The sequence below is a fragment of the Copadichromis virginalis genome, linkage group LG7 (assembly GCF_057382275.1).
Source record: "Copadichromis virginalis isolate Kocher_CV1m ecotype Utaka linkage group LG7, C_Virginalis_male_GT1.1, whole genome shotgun sequence".
Taxonomy (NCBI): domain Eukaryota; kingdom Metazoa; phylum Chordata; class Actinopteri; order Cichliformes; family Cichlidae; genus Copadichromis; species Copadichromis virginalis.
The window spans coordinates 21,672,635-21,693,419 of record NC_140624.1 but is presented as its reverse complement, the minus strand read 5'-3'; the positions used below and the strand labels follow the sequence as shown (position 1 = coordinate 21,693,419).

General features: G+C 42.6%; 1 protein-coding gene across 3 annotated transcripts; it reads right to left on the bottom strand.

Annotated features, from left to right (window-relative positions):
- Positions 1–851: 851 nt before the first annotated feature.
- On the bottom strand, positions 852–19,081 carry sin3aa (SIN3 transcription regulator family member Aa). 3 transcript variants are annotated; one of them, XM_085462452.1, is made up of 21 exons: positions 19,008–19,081; positions 13,263–13,479; positions 12,799–12,981; positions 12,305–12,411; positions 10,987–11,281; positions 10,649–10,897; positions 10,157–10,309; positions 9,814–9,969; positions 9,432–9,521; positions 8,930–9,048; positions 8,580–8,790; positions 7,892–8,008; positions 7,491–7,729; positions 6,999–7,182; positions 6,312–6,888; positions 5,515–5,684; positions 5,267–5,440; positions 4,003–4,095; positions 3,398–3,492; positions 3,055–3,247; positions 852–2,817 (listed from the first exon to the last, which is right to left on the bottom strand). In XM_085462452.1, exons 1-21 carry the CDS (start codon positions 19,079–19,081, stop codon positions 2,587–2,589), a joined length of 3,927 nt encoding a protein of 1,308 aa, XP_085318578.1. In that variant the 3' UTR covers positions 852–2,586. The 3 variants fall into 3 exon arrangements, with proteins under 3 accessions (XP_085318578.1, XP_085318579.1, XP_085318580.1); XM_085462453.1 differs by lacking the exon at positions 19,008–19,081 and adding an exon at positions 15,932–17,072; XM_085462454.1 differs by lacking the exons at positions 12,305–12,411; positions 12,799–12,981; positions 13,263–13,479; positions 19,008–19,081 and adding an exon at positions 11,772–12,142.
- Positions 19,082–20,785: the final 1,704 nt, after the last annotated feature.

Genomic DNA, 20,785 nt, shown 5'->3' with positions numbered 1-20,785 from the left:
TTTAATACTTGAATTTAGCTTTTTGCCTAATGGAGAAACAATTATGTTTACATATTCTGGATAATAGTTTGGACATTTCAGTGTGATGGAAAGAACATATATAGAGACTTTTCTGTTTGAGGTGCACTGTGCACTCTGATAGCGTTAAGTTCTTCGTCCACGTATATTCTCTTTCATAACGGGTCAGGAATACATAACTTAAAAGGTAAAACTTCTCCTGCCTTTTTAAGATGCTGTGCAAAAAAAGGCCAGCTGATCTTACATAGGAAGATTCTGCTTTAGTTAGTGGTGTTTAAAGTGCTTCACTGAAATAGACTGAAAGGTTCCTGCAGCACAGTCAGCAGCTGCAACAATCCTGGTTTACACGGTGTAGGTACAAAACCTGCGACAGCTTCTCCTCCTTCAACACCGAGCTGCCCTGGTTATCCCTCATAGGTCAGTAACATCAGTTCAAATGTGTGTGAACATAAAGATCATATAGGCATGCAAACTAATGCAGATGGGCTGTATTTGATTAAGGCGAGCTTTGATTCCAGGCAGTGTTTATATAGAAATAAACAACTCCAGAGCACTGAGGAGCAACTGGCTGACTTGATTTGTTCAGCCAACTCAAAGGCAAACTGGGGGAGTTTGTAATTTTTGCTGTAGAAATCATTCTTCTTGGTCTTTTTTGTTTTACTTCTTACGGTGCAATACAGGTGATAACGTATTTAGAGCGCGGGCTGTAAAGAAGTACTGCATTTTATGAACTTTCATAATATTTCCCACCAATAAAACTGCAAACCAGAGACTGAAAGATGAGATGAAAGTGTGGAAAAAAATAAATCACTCAACACAATAAAAGATCTCTATAGGCTACAAATGTCATTTTTATTATTACTTTAAATAATGTCTAAATAAAGGGACTAAAGACATGCTCATGTGACTTCTTCCATTATCAAAAATATGGTGTGGGGTGATGTTTACAGCAGAAATCTATCCAGGGAGGAAAGCGTGCATCACAATGCGAGACTGTGGTGGAGTCCACTGAACTTTAAAATGAGTCCCACCATCACCACGGACGGTGTCGGCTGTCAGAAATCGGGGGCAGTGATTTTATTGAAAACAAATGTGACACTCAGAAAAGAAAAGATGGTTTTGTTTCAAATAAATGGAAAGACCTGGATACATTTCTACTCCCCTCCCCCACCACCCATGTTTAACTACAGAAATTAAAAAGCAAAAGACATAAAGGAACACACAAAGGGGGCAAAAACAGCTATTTTAGAATCGACTCCCTTTGGTAAAAACGGTAATAAATGGTCTTGGATTTATCTTTTTCATATACATACTAACTTTAGCCATTTATCACTAAAGTCCACAGTAAGCTTGGAAAGTATTACTAGCACAACAACACAGATCTGTCATAAAAAAGTCTGAGACTATATACACAGTGTATTTACAACATGAGGGCATGAGCAAGATGTGCATGTGTGTGTTTGTGTGTTCGTATTTGAGTGTGTTAAAGCTGGTGTATTGGCGGAGGGCATCTTAAAAAGGTTGACTTCCAGGGCGGCGAGGATTGTGTGTGTTAATAGAACTATATATAATATATATACACAACACACACACTGGAATACATGTCAGTATCTGACATTCACGAGCTATACAATTTTACAGTCTGAGACCAAACAGTGTTGTGAGGCCCCTTTTTTTTTCTTTTTTTAAAACATTAGATGTAACGGTGCTTTTTTCTAAGTTAACCCGACAACGCGGTTTGGAGCTCAGGCACCGTTTCTAATAGTGCTGCCATGTGTTTTGGAAAAGAAACTGTAACCCTCTTTCAGTCTGCTTGATGAGACATGATTGTGATTTGGCCGTAACACAGGAATGTCTGAACCAGATCTCTCAGACTTTACCGAGCTCCCCCCAAACCTTCAATCTGGGAAACAAAATTTCTGAACAGTTTCCCCCTTTTTTTCTAAATAAGTGCACTTGTCCATCATATTGTTCTCAGTGAATACTACAGAAAATACTACAGAATAACACTTTCATAAATAAATCCCTGTGTATTTGATTTTGATGGAACTCGATTACTTGGATGGCTTCAGACTGTCTAAGGCTGAATTGAAGCTCAGCCGTGATAAAGTTAAAAAAAAAAAAAAAAAAAAAGCACCACACTCTCTTTTCTTATGTCGCTAAGCTCTGTCGTAAAGGCTCGAGGAAGTTTGTGACGTGGTTCTGAGTGCTGGTAAGAGCTCAGGTCTGCGACTGGAACATGACCATTCCTAAGTTTTGGCACCGAAGGCCCTGGGGAAAAATAAATTTAAGAAAAAAAAATAAAAATAATAATAATAATAATAATATGGGCCCAGCTAAAAACGCTGGTTAAAATTTAAAAAAAAAAAAAAAGAAAAAAAAAAAAGGATTTCAGTAATCCTGCCCACCCCGGTTTCAACACAAACGGCAGCTAGCTTAATTGTGCTCCCATGTCCGCTTTAAAAACACATTGACGACCTTCCGTCTCTACCTCTATTCCTGTTTGATATCAGACCTAAACCCCCCAAAAGTCAGTCTGCTTCCGTTTGCCCTCGTGGGTCTGGCTGGCTACGGTGCCTTGCTAGGTGTGCTGTATTTCACACGATATTTGTTGATGTTCATGAAGTGAAGGACCTCTGGGTTACGGGTGGTGCTGCAGGGCAGTAGGCCTTCACGTCCCTCGCCCATCAGCCACTTGTTGGTCTCGGCGCTCATGTCGCGGGTGACGTGCTCTTTGACCCACGCCTCCACCCAGGCCTGGAAGCGTTTGTGTAGTCGCGTGCTCACCCTCTCGTGTGACTGAGGAAAAACAAGACTGATGTCACGAAACAGATTTTCTACTCACTGAACACAGAAACCTCAAACTAAGCCCAAGCCCTCCGCCCTCACTGACATCTTACAGAGCCAAGAGTTGAAACAGAATGAATGGGAGGTCAAAGGTCACTCACTTTCCTCCCTTATGATAAATACAGGAACGCTGTAACCAAGAAATATTTCTGGCATAACAGCTAAATAACGACACTAGCTGGTAAATACCTGGTGAGCTCGCAGCAGGGCAGTGCGTCGGTACATGTAATCCTCAGACTTAAAGACGTAGACCATCTTGTATGAGTTTAGTTTGAACATGCACTCCATTTTCTCCTTATCCAGCGATTTCTTTCCACCCTCGCAGGCCTCCTTGTCCAGCTGCTCTCGGCCCTTCTGGTACTTCCTGATCCGTCTCAGATTCCTGGTTTAGACAAACGTGATGAGAGTGACTCATGAAATCGAGCAGGAATATGTCAGGACAAGTCAATTAGGGTTGCTGTAATCAAAAGCCTCCTGTTTGAATTTTACAGGGCGTGGCCCATCAGAGAGCGATGAAATGTGGAAAACGCACCTGGGAAGAAAAACTGGCTTCTGAGCGAGGTGCTCCCTCAGCTCAGGAGTTGTGGAATCTGGGTTTAAGTAGCGTCCCACATAATCAGACCAACGCTGCAAACAGAAAACAAGCACAAAACCCAAGTTTAACACACACATTATGAGTGTGAAAACACGAGCACTGCGCCAGTATTACCACAAGTCTGGCAACAGGTTCTTACTAGTATTTCCACACACTGGTTATCTTGATTACAGGCCTTTAAATGACTAGTCTAAGTGAACTGAACTGTGTGTAATAAAATGCCACATTTCAGCAGTGTGGGAATAAAAGAAGAGCTGCTACTGCCATACAAATACTCTTATCAGTGCGAGTATTTAAACAACATTTGTGCAGCATTGTTGCCATTTTACAGTTGATTAGACATCACAGAGCCTGTTTATTTAAAGGGGACCTATTAAACATATACACATCATTTATATAATAGCCATGTTTTGTTTTTTTTAATCCTTAATGTGAACAAAAAAAAAACCAAAAACCCAAAAGAGTAGATGGATTATTGGCTTAAAAATAGTTCCTGATGCTAATGGACCTTGACACTCAAGATTTACCGTTGTGTTTCTTACCTCGGCCTCCATGGGCTCATCTGAGTTCTCTTCCTCTGTGTCGAGCAGCTCCACCGTGAGCTGCACTTGTCCTCGGTTTCTCAAAAACATCACCTGAGAAAGCAACAGGACGGACAGTTTAAGACACTTTTCAAACGAAAAATAAGGACTCAACACAGAGGGAACACCAACGATCCCCTTTAAACCAGCACTCTGTGACAGTGGAGAGAAACAAGAAGGCTAAGGAGCGAAGAGAAAGTAAGGACAGAAAAGAACATCGTCAGAAAGAGATGGGCTGATCCGATATTTGGATTTCGGCTAAAAACTGGCAAGTAGTTGGACTCAGTGTAGTGACAACAGACCATAAGTCTATGATATTCTCTATCCAAGAGTAAGAAATAATTTAATGTGTCAGATTAAAAAAATATCCTGAGGGCTCAGATTACAGGAAATACTGCAACATTTTACTCTTTTATTCCAGTTTTTAGATTTACTGAGCTTCAGATTTTTGAACACATTATAAAAAGAGTGGAAATGGATGTGTTCAGTGGAAGTTTCCATCTCTCTTTCGTAACAAGTTAGTTTGCAGTCAAAGTAAACAGGATGAATGGGTTTTAGGTATTCACCTATAAAACCAGTTGGGTAATTTCTGTTTTTAACAAAATGGGATAAATATTTAATGTAAAGTGAAGCTTTAATGAAAGCGAAGCTGAAAGTAGGGCAAAAAGCAAATCTGCTCGCTGGTGACAGGTGGCTTTAGCAGCTTTAGTCAATGGAAGCAATGAGTGAGTGCAAATGGTGATCCTTACTCCCCATTACTGCAACCATTTTAGAGGGTAGGAACTGGTTGGTGATTCACACCCTCTTATGTACTCTCAATGAAAAAACCCTACTACAGAAGTCATGCTGATTGCACGTGTCTGTCACAAACCTGGCTGCTGTGTAAATCTCACAGTCTTTGCCAAGGGAAAGACTGAACGATACTGCTTGTGTTTTAAAATGTGGAGATCATTTATTGACAGTGAACGCACCCAAAACACATTAAAAAAAAAAAAAAAAAAAAAAAGGGAACTCTCCAGTTAGTAAAAGTAGGACGTTCTTCACAGCAACAAATTAAGTTTGACATCTGGACTGTGCAGGAACCAGTCCTGCAGCCTTGTGGAAAATTACTTTTAAGTACCTCTTCTAAACTTTAAATGAGCCAATTTCCATATTTCCAAAGCTTTAGCAAAAATCTGCCGTCATGCCATGGCTAGGTTTGAGAGCGAGCGGCAACTTTATTTACCTTAAAGCAGTTCTCGTCAGACATGAGCTGCTCGGCTTTCCGCTGATAGATCGTCTCTGCGGAGCTCCTGGAGGACTGTGTGGACAAGCTTCCTCCAGTGGCTCCGCTGGCGCTCTCTGCCAGGTAGAGGTCTGTTACCTGGACGCAGATCTCATCACTCACAATGTGCTGGAGCTGAAGGAAAGAGAGTTAGTGACTGGCTGGTAAACAACTACAGCAGCTCTTTCCTTGAGAAAACAAGCCAATACCTGCCGGACGATGCTTTGGATGAGCTTGTCCATCGTGAACGCGATGTAAGCGTGAATGGTGAACATTTCCCTCAGAGAGTCCTCGTACTGAGATGCTTCCATGTTGCCATCCAGCAAATTCCGAACCATCTCCAAGAAAGCAGAGTAGTAATCTTCCACCTCAATGTCCACTGGAGAGAAGAAATATTTAATAAAAACAGATCACTAAGTGGAACAGCATGAGGGGAAAAAACATTTCCACTTTTTGTTACAAAAACTACTGGTGAGTTTTTCCTCAATCTACATGTTACTGACATTTTACTGTTCCTACAGTCACAGCACATTCGTTTAACAACTGATTTGAACATTTTACATGTTATATTTAAAGCTCTTCATGGCCTAGAGATATACTGGAAATGCAGTCCCTGCAACCAGAGCACAGCCTGCAGACTGTTTCCACCTCAAGCTAAAAGGTGACCGAGAGATGCAGTCGTGGTCCGACTTGCCTGATAAACGGCAACTTGTTTCATCAGTATCTTCTCTCAAATCACTTTTAAAGACTTCACGTCAAACTCTTGATACGACACTTAGGTCTTGTCATGCGTCTTCCATTTTAAAACATTATGCCAAGTGTTCTAAGATTTTACTTTGTGTTTGAACTATTATGTTTTTGTTGAATCTGGTTTTATCGTGTGCGCTGCGTTTAAGCACTTTACGAGGATAGCATTGATAGGACCTTTACAAACAGACATGGTACAAAAGTCAGAAAAGGAAAAGCAAACAAATGTAACACAAAATCGGGGTATACTGTTACTCACTGGGCTCCTTCAGTCTTAGTTGGATGGCTGGATTGTCATTTTTCTCCTTCTTGAGCCCCAGGACTTCCCTCTCCCAGTCCCGCTCTCTGACCTCCTCTTCGATCTGCCGCTCCGCCTGCTCGTACAGCCGCAGCAGACGTGAGCAGAGTGTCTGGTGAAGCCGCAGGAAGACATACCAGTTGTTGTTGACGAGGAAGAGGTTGTAGGCATCGTCGCAGCCGCGCAGCTTCTGCGCTGCCGTGTTGCTGAACAGCAGCTTGGACTTTGAGGGACTCCCGCTGCCCGGGACACCGTTGTGCTTTTTAGAAGCTCCTTCCTCCAGTTCCATCTCCTCTTCCTCCTCCTCCTCCTCTACATCTGAAAGCTCGCCCCGCTGAGAAAACAGCATGTCAGGGACGAAGTGATAGATGATCTGTTTGATTTTGTATTTGTCCTCCTTCTGAATGCTGGTCTGCCGCTTCACATGGTGGATGATGAGGGCCGCTGCGTCCTCAAGGATTTGGCTGTCCTCGTAGGACAGTGTCAGGTGGGGGCCTGTGACTGGAGTGGTGGTCTCCTCAGAGCCCTGCTCCTGACGCTGCAGAGCAAAAAAAACAAAACTTCAGTAAAAAAAATTTTCTAGCAGTGTATAGTCAACCTTTATGCTTGCCAAGTGCTGAAAATGATCACAGAAAGAAAGAAAATGACCTCATCATAGATGCTTTCGATTTCATTGAGCAAGGACTTTGATCGAAGCACTTTGGTGTCATTTTGCTTGAAGTTAATGCCTTGATGGTCGAGAGACTTAAGGTAATACTTCTCGTTCTGCTCCCTCCAGATCTTGTTGAAGCCTCGCTGGGCTTCCCGCCACTCTTCCTCTTTTGTCTTTAACCTGTTTGAAAAGAAAAGTAATGTAAGAACTCCAAATCTGAATGACAATTTAAACAACAATCTGCATCTTTCAGCGCGTGACACAGAGGTAGGTGCCAGATCATTCTGTTTCTCTTAATCCATTTTTGGATTAACCATTCCAACATGATATTTGTGCTCCCTTCCTTGTGTGGATTACTGTGTTTATAAATTGTGGGCCAACTCACAGAATGGATTCATGTTATTTTAATCTTCTAACCTCCACAGAGACAAAGCAACTGTGAGTTAAAGACATACAGTAAATGATTTGGCCCTTGATTCAAGCTGTACCTTTTCAAAACGATGGGGACAGAAACAGCAGGGTTTTTCTTCAAGCCGTCAATGATGTCGGGCGCTTTGTCTCCGTATATCCTCTGGATGGCCTTGCGGTGAATGACCTCTGAGGAGCCACCCAGCATGTTGTCCAAGCGGAACTTGGCCTGTTCCTCCGCGGACATGCGGGACAACTTCCGCTGCACCGTCTCCAACACTCTGATGGTAGCCAGATTGGTCTCTAATACAACATCCAGCTGTTTGAGGACAAGAGATTTTTTCAGTCATTATTCCAATTTAACTTCAAAATTGGAAATTTTCTGGAAAGGCAAAATAGCATCTACCACAATGTTTTTCCCCCTTCAAGGATATAGTCTTTTTGTTGTCATCATTAACACAAGTTACACGTATTAGCTCACCTCAAAACGTTCATCTTCACACCTGTAGATGTGCTCCTCATACTGAGTCTTCTTGGAGCTGACAAAAGTGGAGTCTTCAGACCAGGAGGGGAAGGAGACCCAAGTGTCGTTTAAGACCTGGACACAGCAGGAAAAAAAACACAAAAATTAATACAGACGTCAACTCAAACTACATTCATGAGGATGAGGTTGACTGTTAGCGTTAAGCAAAAACGGATCCAACAAACTACAAAAATATGAAATTAATTTTTTTTTTGCAAATCCAATTTTTTATATACAATCTTCCAATATCACTCTAAAGTATTAAAAAGATTTTTTTCTTATTTTCTGACAGCATTGCATATTATATTCATATACGTTATATCAACCAAGGAAAGAATTTTCAGCTCATGTACAAGTTATCCCTGTGAGCCTAAAGGCTAAACTCAATGAGAGCAGAGAAGCTAAATAAGGGCTTTAATGCACACAGCTCAGGCTGCGAGTACAGAAGCCCCTCCCCTTCCTACTGTACAAATCCTGTTTGCAAATGCGAACCAATCAACCAGGAAGAAATGACAAGCGAGTTTCAACAGCTACTTTCAGAAATGATAAACAAGATAAATCTAAATCAAAGCAGAAAAAAGGACAACTGCTGTTAAAGAACAACACAGTAGCTTTATGAGCGCCTGGATGTCCACTCCTCTCTCACCTCTTTACAAAGTGGAGTTCTGCCTGTACACTTGGGCTGCTGGTAGCTTTTAGGCAGGGCTCTGTAACTGGAGCCTAGTCTCTTACAGGAAGCATAATCAATCTCCATGGCGATGCCCTCGGTAGCCCGCTCCTTGGGGTATGTTTCAATGTGGGACATTTCACGATACCCCAGGAAGTTTTTGAACCAGTTGAATAGCTCAGGGAATTTTCTGTTTAACAGAAAGATATAAAAAAAAACACAAAACAAAACAAAACAAAAAAAAAAAAAACACACAACCAAAAAATAAAATAAATAAATCTATCAAATTTACTGCAAAAGTTATATTTTACGTGATCCGAGTTACTCACCCTAAAAACGGCAGCACCAGCTGCACCAGTTCAGCTCTGGAAATCACCTCCTGGTTAAAGATGACCAGACATCGCAAGAAGTTGTCGTAGGCCTCTGCACTTCGCAAGGCTTTGCGCACCTAAAATATAAAAATCTGCTCAAGTCTTGTGGCATAAGTCAAGTTTTTGAGAACAACAAGAACCACCAACACAAAGCCTGTGCTCTTCGGATAAACTAGCAAATAAAGTTAAGTTGCTCTGTGATTATGTTAAACATTGTTTGGACAGAGGAGTGCAGAGGGGGGATAGTGTATATATTGGAACAAAGGCTGGAAAATATGGAGCTAACATGCAGGAGGAAAAGAGGAAGAATATAGAGAAGAATCATGGATGTAGTGAAGGAGGACATGCAGTGGGTTCGTGTGACAAAAGAAGCTAGGGACAGGGTGGGATGGAGGAAGACGATCCACTTTTTAATTCCCCTTTCCTCTTATTCAAACTAAAAAACAAAATACAAACTCACCTTCTCAAAGAACAGAGATTCTGTGCCGACTCCATGCTTGCTGGCCTCTGCCACTGAGGAATCCTTCAAGTTCAGTAACTTCGGCTTCTTCTGCAGCATTCCCAAAACGACATTCAAGACACAGGTTCAATAATTTAAAAACCAAAACTTTCAAACACTTCACATAAAGCAGGAACTCCAGCAACACTTGAGGGAAGACGAACAACTTTAATAATCATCTTCCCTCAAGTGTTGCTGGAGTTCCTGCTTTGTGAATTCTTTCATCCTTCCATGCACCTTGGAAGCAGGTGAAGTTGTGCTAGAAAATTTTTGCTGCGAAACACTTCACATAAAACATGGAAATAAAACCAAATTGGACTTAGCAGTATGAGACTGCATGTACCTTGATAGGGGGCGTGGCCCCAGGCGTGGGATGGCGACGGATCTGGCAGCCGTTCTGATTGGGCCTCTGCTTGTTGTTGAGCTGAAGCTTTTTGGCAGTGCCACCGTGGTCGTTTCGTACAGACTCGGCCTTCTCAGCAGTGGTCTTATTTAATAGCTACGACGAATACAAAACACAGATTAAGACACGAGCGCATCAACATGACAGATCACAGACTACGGGGGGAACATTATTCTGAGAGGCTGATTTTAATGAATAAACTTTACCTTTGTGTTTAAGGTGTCTCTAATAAATCTGAACTCATGAGTAGAATACGGTACATTAAATACATGGATTTTCTCACCACTGAACTGTTGGCATCAGGGAGAAACTGCCCAAATTCAGAGAGTAGATCCTCCTGATTCTTGAAGAGCCTGGCCACCTGAGCATAAACCTCCTGTTCAGTCAGAGCTGGTATGTAGTTTCCTCCAGCCTCCTTGGCATTACGCTGCTCCTTCTGTGGGTGGAGGAACACAAACAAATTGAGTGATTAAAAGTCGCTCTACTGGGCTTTTTAAATATTTTTCCTGTCATATATCTCATTACATGAATTGTGGCCGCTTCTGTGTAGTCCATAGTAGAAGCCAGGCTAAATGACCAAGAGCAGCACTAACAAAAAACAGTAGCTTTTCCATACATTTTGACACTGCATGCAGGAACAGTACAGGGCTACAGCAAAAACAGCTGGAAATCAGCATAAAAGGTCCTCTTTAAAAGCTCCTTTTAATGTAAATTCAAAATTTAAGCTCAGAAACGCTTTAGAACTTCACTCTGGCTTTCATTTTGAGACACTGGCCTGGTAAGTATGGAGGATCTCCAGGAAGGCTTTGTAAATGTCGGGCTGGCCCTGGAAGCGGTTTTTGATCTTGTTGACGTAGTTGATGGCATGGTTGAATTCCACTGGCTGGTTGTTCTGCATGGGTGGGCCTGTGGGGGTCCCGCTGAGTGGTGGGTGGAGCTGCATAGGTGGCGAACGGGGAGAGGTGTAGGCAGGGATGGACGGATTGCTCTGGCTGCTTGGTGTTAACGCCTGGGGCTGAGGAGGCTGAAACAGGAAAGATTTTAAGTGTACTGAAACACATGCTTCACAGTAAAAAAAAAAAAAGTTTCTACTCCACCACATTTTATTCTCACCTTGCTGGTCTTGGCAGGCGTGGGCTGTGTTAGAAGGGGCGGAGCAGTGGTGGTTGCAGATGAGGGAAGCGGAGGCTGAGGTTGGGGAGCAGCTCCCGATATGGGGATGTTCTGGACTGAAATGCCATGTGGGGTGATGTGGTGGATCTGACCCGGTGTCGTCACATTGACTAGGTCGTTGGTCTGGACCTCGATCTTGTAGCCGGGAGGCAAGAAAGTGTTGAAGCCCATGATGAGGTCAGGGTGACCTTTGAAGAGTTGTGACACTCTGCTGATCACTCCGGGAGTGTCAATACTGGAAACGCAAAAGCAGAAAGAATTTGAAAATTCAGTTATACCTGGGGAGACATCTCGAGTACATTTAAAACCTGGCAACATCTCAGGCATCAAGAGCAGTGTGTACTCTTAGGACTTTAAATTAAACCATATAAATGCATCTCTGTAGGTGCTAACTGTACAAGAGTTGTTGCTTGTGAAAAAAATGCCAGCTCGTTTTATGGAGAAGGGGAAAAAAGTAAAATAAACGACTGGTCAAAAACGTTTAATGTCTAGGTCCACGTTAGTACCACGAATCATTGTTGTTGTTTACTTCGCTACGCGGCGGCCGCAGCAGCTAGCGAAAGTGCCAACCTAGCATGAAACAAGCTAACTCGAACAAAACTAAGCTATCCTAAGCTAAGCTAAGCTACGCTAAGCAGCAGACTCGGAGGTGCTTCACCCCTGAAATACCATTACCTTCTGTTTGTATGTTTGCAAAAGTGTTTGTTGCTTTTCTTCTACTTAACTGCAAACCGTGTCCAAACTCAAGTGACATGACTGAAAAGATCCGCTGACGCTTATTCTAGCTCGCTCAGGAACTTTCCCTCTCAATTTGTTCGCTCAGAGACGCAGTTTAGAAGCGAGAATGTCGCTGCTGTGGTTTAACACGTGTCGAGAAGCTTTTTATTGCAATTGTGCTAAATTAAGGCGCCGTCCTCGGCTCGTTAAAACGTATTATCATAACTTCACTCCAGTGCGACCGTCCGTGAGGTTATTGGATTCAGTATGGAGCCGCTACCATTCACGATGAACCGAAAAAAACTCATGTAAATAAATTAGATAAATAACCCCAATACTTTTCCCCCACTGTATTTAACTGCTCACTTTAATTGTACGCTAATACGATTCAAGAAAAAAACCTGCATTATAACTTTCCTGCCATTGAATATTTATTTATTCGTCTACTCCTGTAGGTAACACGATCAAATTTTAAATTTGCTCTAGAAAATCGGTCAACCTTTAAGGGATCAATCTTTAATCAAAACCACCGTGGCCTCACCTTTGGGATTTGAACTCTTTCATTATGTCTAAAAAGTCGTTGTAGACCTGTGGCTGGTTGCCAAACTGCAGCTTCACTTGATCCAAGTAAGACAAAGCGTCTTCCACCTTAGGGAGAGCAAGAGAGAGAGAGGAAAGCCAGCTTTATGTGCCATGATTTTTTTTTTCCAAAACACTGGTACCTGCATCAGCTATAAACTGAACTGAATTTCACAACTGATGTGTGATCTGCCTAAAAAGGGCAGATTTTCTCTACTACCACACATTTTAAATGTTTCAGTCTAAGGCATAATGAACCATCACTATGAATGGATCTTATTTGTTTTTACAATCATGGTGCAAATTTAAATAAAAGCTACCAAAAAACAACAAACTAAAAAGCAAATGACTTAAAAATAAACTCATTTCCAGAGAAGTTCTAATAATGTAGCTTTGTTAATTTCCCCAAACCTCTTTAGCATTTTCAACTGTAAAAGTAAAATTAGATTTACAGACCTTGAGTCTCTGGAACTGCTGCTGGCCCTGTGCAGAGGCCTGAGGAGCAACTGTATGGGTGTGCCCTGACATCACCGAGGGCCCGTGGGACTGCACTGCCGGGCTGTGGTGGTGGGAGCCCCCATGGACAGCTGGGCTTGGAGTGTGCCCATGCCCGCCACTGTTCTGGGCCACTGTGGGAACCTAGGAAATCAGAGAGGTTTTATTAAAAGTACAGCAAATAGTACCATGTGAAAGTGCCACATAGTCCTGAGTTTTATTTAGGTAGTGCCAAATCACAACAACAGTCCCCTCAAGGTGATATAAACTGAGACACATAGACAGAATGTGCACAGCTGACAGGTGGGGAAGCCTGGAGCATGAGTTGTGAGTGCTTAGTAAAGAAAAGTTGCTATGTCCTCACTAAATGATAACTCCTCAAACAAAACGATCAAATAAATCTTGAGCGGGCCAACGCGGTGTACCTGATATCCTTGTGGGACGGAGTACTGGACGCCTGCTGTGGGCTGCATGTTGTCAGACACGGCCTCGTACACAGCCGGAGCTGGAGCAGGGGCCAGGACACGATGCTGGAAAGCCTCCGCGTTGCCACCGAGGCGCCGCTGCGGGGACGCAAAAACCGTTTCCGGATCCTCCCCACGCCGCTTCATTATGTACGCATACTCGGGAGAGCTGCGAGATCTGTAAATACACAGCAACATATGGAGCCCATTTTCTCAGACCTCTGAGAAGTTATCTGAATTGATTACATCACACTAACAATTTCATTCAAGAATTTGTGGGAATATATTTTTTTTTGCTTGACTGTGAATTTATAGACACACAAACACACACACAGTGAACCACTTTTCTTGTTTGGCTGTGGCAGAAAATGATTGCATAACCATCTTCACAGTACGCAGATTTATTGAAACGTCTGATGCTTTCAGCACCAAAAAGAAGCCTCTACGTTTATCAAGGTCAATAAAATGTGACCATATTGATTCATTAACATGTGATTTGACTACTTTGACAGCATTTTTTTCTCATTAGAAACTATATCCAAATTTTATGCATGAATATGGAGCTTCATGAACAGCTGTTCGGCCATGTGCATGTTTGGAGAATTCAAGAAAAGCTGGCAGGCAAAGGTGAACTACACACAGGATACAGCACCTGGGAGTCTTGAGTCCCCACTTCTTCTTTCTTTCTTTTTTCTTTCTTTTTTTTTTTTTTGGGGGGGGGGTGTCTTTTTGTTGTTTTGCATTGTGCACTTCTGCACCAGTGTTATCTGTACCCTCCCTCTTGCCCGCCGCAGCAAGAATGCCACAAAGTTACGTTTACTGCAAAAGTTCCCATGTGAGGCCGGGGAACATATTTTGTATTTAGTGAATTTTCTATTTTGATTTTATTATGTGTGGGGGAAGCCTGGTTGCTGTGTATGAATTTCCTTCTGATTAATAAGTTTTTTTTTCTTAAGTTAGTTTTACAAATATTCCTGCCCATATTTAAATTAAAAACATAACACATTTTAGCCAGTATTTTTCAAAGGGAAGAAGACAACTGTACAGGAGTATGGTAAAAATGAAAAAATGGTGTTTACCACTCCAGCAGTGCACATAAAAAACTGGCTAAAACAAGGACTTGAATCACAAATAATGTAGCTGATGAAGCTACAAAATGTGTGTACCATAATAATTTAATCATGGGTAATTCACTACTTTCCAATACTGCTCCGTGTACTTGCACTTTATTTAAGTACTTGCATGTTTTGCTGCTTTCAGCTTCTACTTTAGTGTATTTTGGATGGAAATAATAAACTTTAATTTTCGTCAGAGTTCTAGTTTCTTATTATTTTGCAGTTTTCAAATGTATACATAATATACACAGGTAGTATTAGCTATAATAATACGGCAGTATACAGGCAATTAAATCAACTGCTACATTAAAGTAATAGCCACGTTAATGAATCGATGAACATGATTTAATTATACCCCGCCCCCCCTCCCTCAGCAACACGCAGCCAAAGTGTATTGTGTATTTTTCTGTTATTTCTGGCTACGCCGCTGACAAAAATACCGGTTAAAATATTTCTACGACAACTTGTGGCTTGTCGCGGATCCCCTGTGCCTTGTCTTATCTGTCCCGTGTCTCTACGTGATACATGGATGACAACGTTAGCATGAACTGAATGTACGACTCGCGCTCCGAGCAGCCAATGAGACACACAGCCTACGTCACCGACAAACAGGTGCTGTGGGAACGTGGAAGTCGGTCTGCCATTCACAACTTCCTCAAGACGACGGCAACTCGCGGGCACTCGAAGGAATGGCGTACTTAAAAAAAAGATAAAAGCGATAAAGTCAGGCAGCTAATAAAATTCTACACGCGTGTGTCGAGCAAAAGTAACACAATGATAAACTCGAGTGCTCGTGCGCTGCTGCTTCTGACGCTTCCTCTCTGCTCCCACCAGCAGCTGAGTTCCACCGTGCCAGCAAACGAGTCGTTCCGCACGGCCAAAGAAAGCCAGCCTGTGGTATTTACAGACAGAAGCGCAGTGTAGTAACGTTACAGTCCTCCAATATGAAAACGCGGTTGTGTCTATTACACGGTAACAGCCCCACAACCGCGGTTCTCCCGTCCCGTTTACAGGCCTTTACAAGCAGCGACCTCGAGTTACGCTTTCCCCACGCCCGCCATTTAGAGCGTGGCGCAGGAGTTCAGCGCGTTTACACTCCCATTTTCCAGCAGGTAAGAGCCAAGAGCAACTCGTACGCAAGGCACCCTGCTGAACGGTCAGGCTAAAATAAATGTATACTGTTTATTTTAATTAACTTTGCTGGGAACTTGTTCTGTCGACGGGAGTTGTTTGCTGTCTGCTAGCAGCTAGCTAATGTAAACAACATGAGTAGCCTGACACCGATCGCTGTCCGGGGCTAGGAGAGGGAAGCACATGCAGCTAAGCCATTAGCGATCTGGTGGGCTCTCGCTGAAACGGCGAATATTTGCTATTGATTTGCCACACTGATGGATTTAGATCAACTTATGAGTGAACGGCATACAAAGAAGCATCGATCATCTACGTGATCTTGTTAAAACGTCTTCTGACCGGAGGGAGTTAGCTTGCCAACACTAGCTTGCTGAATGAACTCACCCCTCTCTCCCAAATAGCAAGCAGAAGTTCGGTGATGATGGTACGATAATCCGTTCGCTCGTGGTGAAAGGCTACACCACTGACTGGAGAAGACAGAAACTCAGTGTATCTGCAAAAAGCAATTAATCGATGGAGTATTACTTGAAATAAACAATTCAAGCTACAAAGTGAGAATCTCCCCTACAAACGAAAACAATCTCCGTTCGGTTAGCTGGGGTGGGCGGGGTTTTCACCCTGGAGTGAAAAGCGGTCCTCCTTTTAGGAGCTATTGGTCAGTCTGTTCGAAGAACCCGGACAAGGGCGGGGCGACGTATTCGGTTGTGAAATTGAACTGTCAATCAAAGATTTCTCGAGCAGTTACCAAGCACACCCTTTTGACTTGAAGCGCGATAATGCCAGCACAGAGCGGAGAGGCTCAGCTGCAGTATAAATGGGGAAAGCATAATAGCACCATGTTTAGAGACGAACGTAGAAAGCACAGCCTGTCCATTATTAAGGTATAACACGGTCACGGAGGTGTTAGATAAGGCGCCGCATGAGTTTTATCAAGAGGAATAAGCATGTTACTGACCAGGGAAAAGTTTAAAGAGCATTTGAGAGTTTTTTTCTCTTGCTTTGAAGATGAATTTGAACATTAATATACAGACGGCAGTTACTGGGTTTTAAATAGCATCCACTGGTGATGTCAAACATAAGACGTGGAGGCCAGAATTGGCCCAGCCAAGACTCCAATCCTGCCCACTGGCCAGCTTTGAGAAGGAATGCATAGATTTTGAACTTTTAACTGTATTTTCATAAGTTTTACAGGTTTTCCAACTATGCCCCTCAACCCCAGTTCCATTACTACTAAGCTAAAGTAATTAAATAATAGATAAACAGTTATATTACAGAAAAGTTCCAGTTTCTCCACTATGTACTATAACAATTCTGTGTTTTGTTTTGTTTTTTGGATTCTGTTACATTGAGTCCATGGGGGTACAAGTACATTTTCTGTGAATTCATGAAAACATATTTTATAATTACAGGACAGTCTGGTCAATGAATTGGCAGAACCTTTTCTGTAGAATCTTTTCTGTATTTTATGTAAAAAAATGTTTTTACTCATCCCACCCACTTATGATCAAAGTATACAGTATGTTGTCTTCAGTGTAAAATGTGATTGACACCACTGGTTTAAATTGTAAGTCTTGGTCTTTTAACCTCAACAATCAACAACAGCAACACATCCACATATATTCCATGTTGTTTACTGCACAACTGATGGATGTTCAATAAATAATAACTACTTAATAAATAAAGGACAAGTGTGATTATTGATATTTCTTTGTTTTTTGACTCAATGGATATAGTAACAGAATGATTGGGGCTCTATGGTATGGCTCTTCTAAGATGAAGTTTAGTTGAAGTTTAGTTCACAGCACACACTGGGCATCAGCATCACATCATACCACATTGCAGCTTTTCTACATGCAAGATAGTCTGCAGAATTTTAATGTAAAATATAATGCTTAGATGCAGGGTTCCTTTGGCGGTATTGTGTAAGAGTAGATTTACAGTTCAACTTCCCACAAAAAATGTTTCAAGGAGTTGTTTTACAAAAAAAAAAGTTAGGACTTTTCTGCTGCAGTGGCTGCTATTGTCCAGGACCTATGCATTTAAAATGCTGTGATGGTTGGAGCTATAATATAAACATAAATAAATAAATATTTGGAATTTTCGGTCTTTCTGGTTTCTATTTTAAATTAGTTTTTGCATCTATGTATTAATTCTTTTTGTCTGCCCTGCTGTTTGCAATACTGCATTTTCCCTATTAACGTTCATTAAGTAATCGATCCATCCACCCAACCAATAGATCTCGAAAAACAATTAACTACTTCCTGGAGTTTTGCAGCACGTGACTTTTGTGGGCGGGCTGTACCGTTAAGGCTTGTGTCCCTCCCACAGTAAGGGGGCGGGGAAGTGGGAGGCACTGCAGCCAATCGCTGCACGGATCCCGCATTACAAATCCCCTAAAAAGGTGGAACTTCCGAAATAAACCCTCGCCCACGACAGGCGGAGCTGCAACAGCAGCCCGGGATTCCTCCCTCCAGCCCAGGCAGAGGATTCAGCTGCGACCGTCGGCTGCAGCACACACATACACACGCACAGCTTCACTATCCCGAGTTGGTTCCCCCCGTTATAATTACACCCATCTCCACGAACGCTCCAAACCGAACAAAAAGCGTAACATTAAAGTGCTCCCCTTTAAGTTCCCATCTGGATGAAACGCGGAGACAGCCCCAGCACCGAGGCGCACAGCTAGCAGGACCAGCCAGCCCGTCTGCACCGCGCACTCGCTCGGTCGACGCTGGCTGCGGAGTCCACAAACAAAAGGGTTCGCGGCACTAAAACACTCACTCACTCGCGGTTTGTTTTACGTGAGTACCGGTTGACTGGGAGATTCAGTGGGGCCTCGGCGGCCAGCACGGCGGCTTTTGCGGACAGAAAGAGCCGATCCGGTCGTCCTTACTAAACAATGCCAAAGTCAAACGAAACGAGAACTACGGCGGAGCTGTGTGGCAATACCGGAGCCACGCCATTCTCCGCGTCCCCCCCCCTCTCCCTCTCTCGGGTCCCGCAGACAGAACCACCGCGCGTATTGCAGCTCTCTTTGTTTACTTCACTAGTCGGGAGTAAAAATGTCTAACCTGTCTCACCACAACAACTACACCCCCTCCCCTCCTTCCCCCTGCCGATCCATTACACGCTCACACAACGCTGCAGACAAAAATGCTTCGACTCGCAGACAGAGGGGATGCCTCAGATGGTGTCCACACAGCCCCGGGAGGCTGTTTACTGGCCGACATAATGCCATCCCGCACATTTAAGCAGCCAACACCTTAAGAAGCTGGCTATTCTGCTGCCGTTTACTCGCGAAACAAGAGCCTCGCAATTCATTTACGCGCACAAAATAATAAGAATGTTAAAAAAAAGCCACCACTGACACCAGACCGCCCTCAGATCCTTCGCAACAATCACACGCATCGTAACGCAGCGACACTCTTGATATTATTTAGTTTAAGCAGCCGTTACATACCCAGTAAAAAGACTCCTTACTCCGGATTCGTGTTTGTAACAAAATAGTTGGACACGCCCCCTCTCCACTGGCATTGGCGCAAACTGGAAGACACGTCACTCTGCGTTTGAATATGACCCGCTAAAAACCGAGGCAGCATCGCAGGGAAACAGCCTCCTCTCCACCACGCGCAAAACCTGCAGTTCCGATACTGGTGGAGGATTACCGAGGGCGGCGGTGGGGGTGTCAAGTTCATTTTACACCGCGGGCCACACGAAGCTCTACCAGTGAAAGTCGGCTTTCTGTCAGTGTGAAGAACTGGACTTAATCACGGAGATATTTGAAGGAAGGAGAAAGAAATGCAGTGTCAACAATTCTCCTCTGGATTTCTGTATGATAAAGAAATGCTGCTTAAACTGTAAGAAATCAATGTGTGAAATTACTGAAAAGTTCTGTAATTGAGCTCATTGCGCAGACTGTTCTGTAATTATAAAGGGAAAAAAATTATTTTTTTGTTTTAATACTGTCTACAATCACAATGCCTTAGTAGACAGTGAAAACAGCAACCTTCCTCTTATTTAATAGTCTATAGCTATATAGTTATTTCTGCACTTTGTAAGCCCCGTATCAATGCTATATAAAGGAAGAGATCATATTGTCTCTACGATTGTATTTGTGGCGAGAAGCTACTTTTTTTTTTTTTTTTAAAGCTATGTTTGCTATTAGTTATTACCAATAAATGCGCAGGGAGAAAATCTGGGTCACTCTGAGGGATCGTTGCTATTTTTGGATAAAAAAAAAAGTGTTCAATTGGGTAAAGATTTGGTCACTGCTTAATGATTTTTCATATAGACTTAATAGCCATTCTTTTTAGATACACTTGTTCAGAATCTGGTAAATCTCTTTATCAGCGAGTCATAGGGGCAGCTCAATGCGTTTAGACATGGTCAAGTTCAAACTGACATAATGGGGAAGAGAAGTGATCTAGGAGACTTTGGACGTGTCATGGATGGGCTGGTCCCAGTATTTTAGAAACTGTGGATCTTCTGGGATTTTCTCCATACACATACTAGCAAAGTGTAACTTTATGAGCTTCTTCAATAATGTATTCAGATACTTGACTTGCTTTAAAAAAATAAAATAATTAAGAGTGCTTTTTGAAGCTTCTGATAAATTACAACCGAACTTAAATATCAGTTTGCTCAAGCTTGTGCGATTTGTTGCTTACAATGCAGAGGTCTCAAAAACTCGTGTCAAATGATACATTTGGTATCAGAGGATTATACCATTGATTTATTACAGCAAAAATGCAGCTGGTGGTTCGAGGCTCATCACTCTCTACAAATATGAAACCAGAGAAGTTGGGTAGTGATGGAAAAAAAAAAAAAAAAATCCCCAGCGCTTACAGGTGGATGCAGGCATGGTGAAGAGGTTGAAACAACTTAAGCAGACCAAGAGATTGGAAGGGTTTTGGTGTGAATTGAGGAGAGTGAGGCATGCTGCTGTGCATGATGCAATGCAGGTTGAGTTTTCTGCTTAAACTAGCCTGCAGGTTTTGCTCCAGTTAATGTACAGCAATAACGTTTTTCCTCAAGAAGCTGAGCGCAGTGAACAGGAACCAAGTCAATAAAGTTGCCTTATGGGTTTGACAACAGCAGCAGACCATTAAATCTGCTCCGTTGTGCAGCTTTCAAATCGTTATTTAAAATCAGAAAAACTGATTCATGCGCACGATGTGAGAGACATCTTTTATTCCTAGCTTTACTTTTATAATTGTCATGTTTTCATTTATGTCATTG

Excerpts from the sequence above, each read along its gene's own strand:
- sin3aa (XM_085462452.1), bottom strand. The coding sequence starts at position 19,081 with ATGCCAGTGGAGAGGGGGCGTGTCCAACTATTTTGTTACAAACACGAA. Across the intron at positions 12,982-13,262 it reads CCGTCCCACAAGGATATCAG|GTTCCCACAGTGGCCCAGAA; the intron begins GTACACCGCGTT and ends CTGATTTCCTAG. Across the intron at positions 7,183-7,490 it reads GTCCCCATCGTTTTGAAAAG|GTTAAAGACAAAAGAGGAAG; the intron begins GTACAGCTTGAA and ends CTTTTCAAACAG.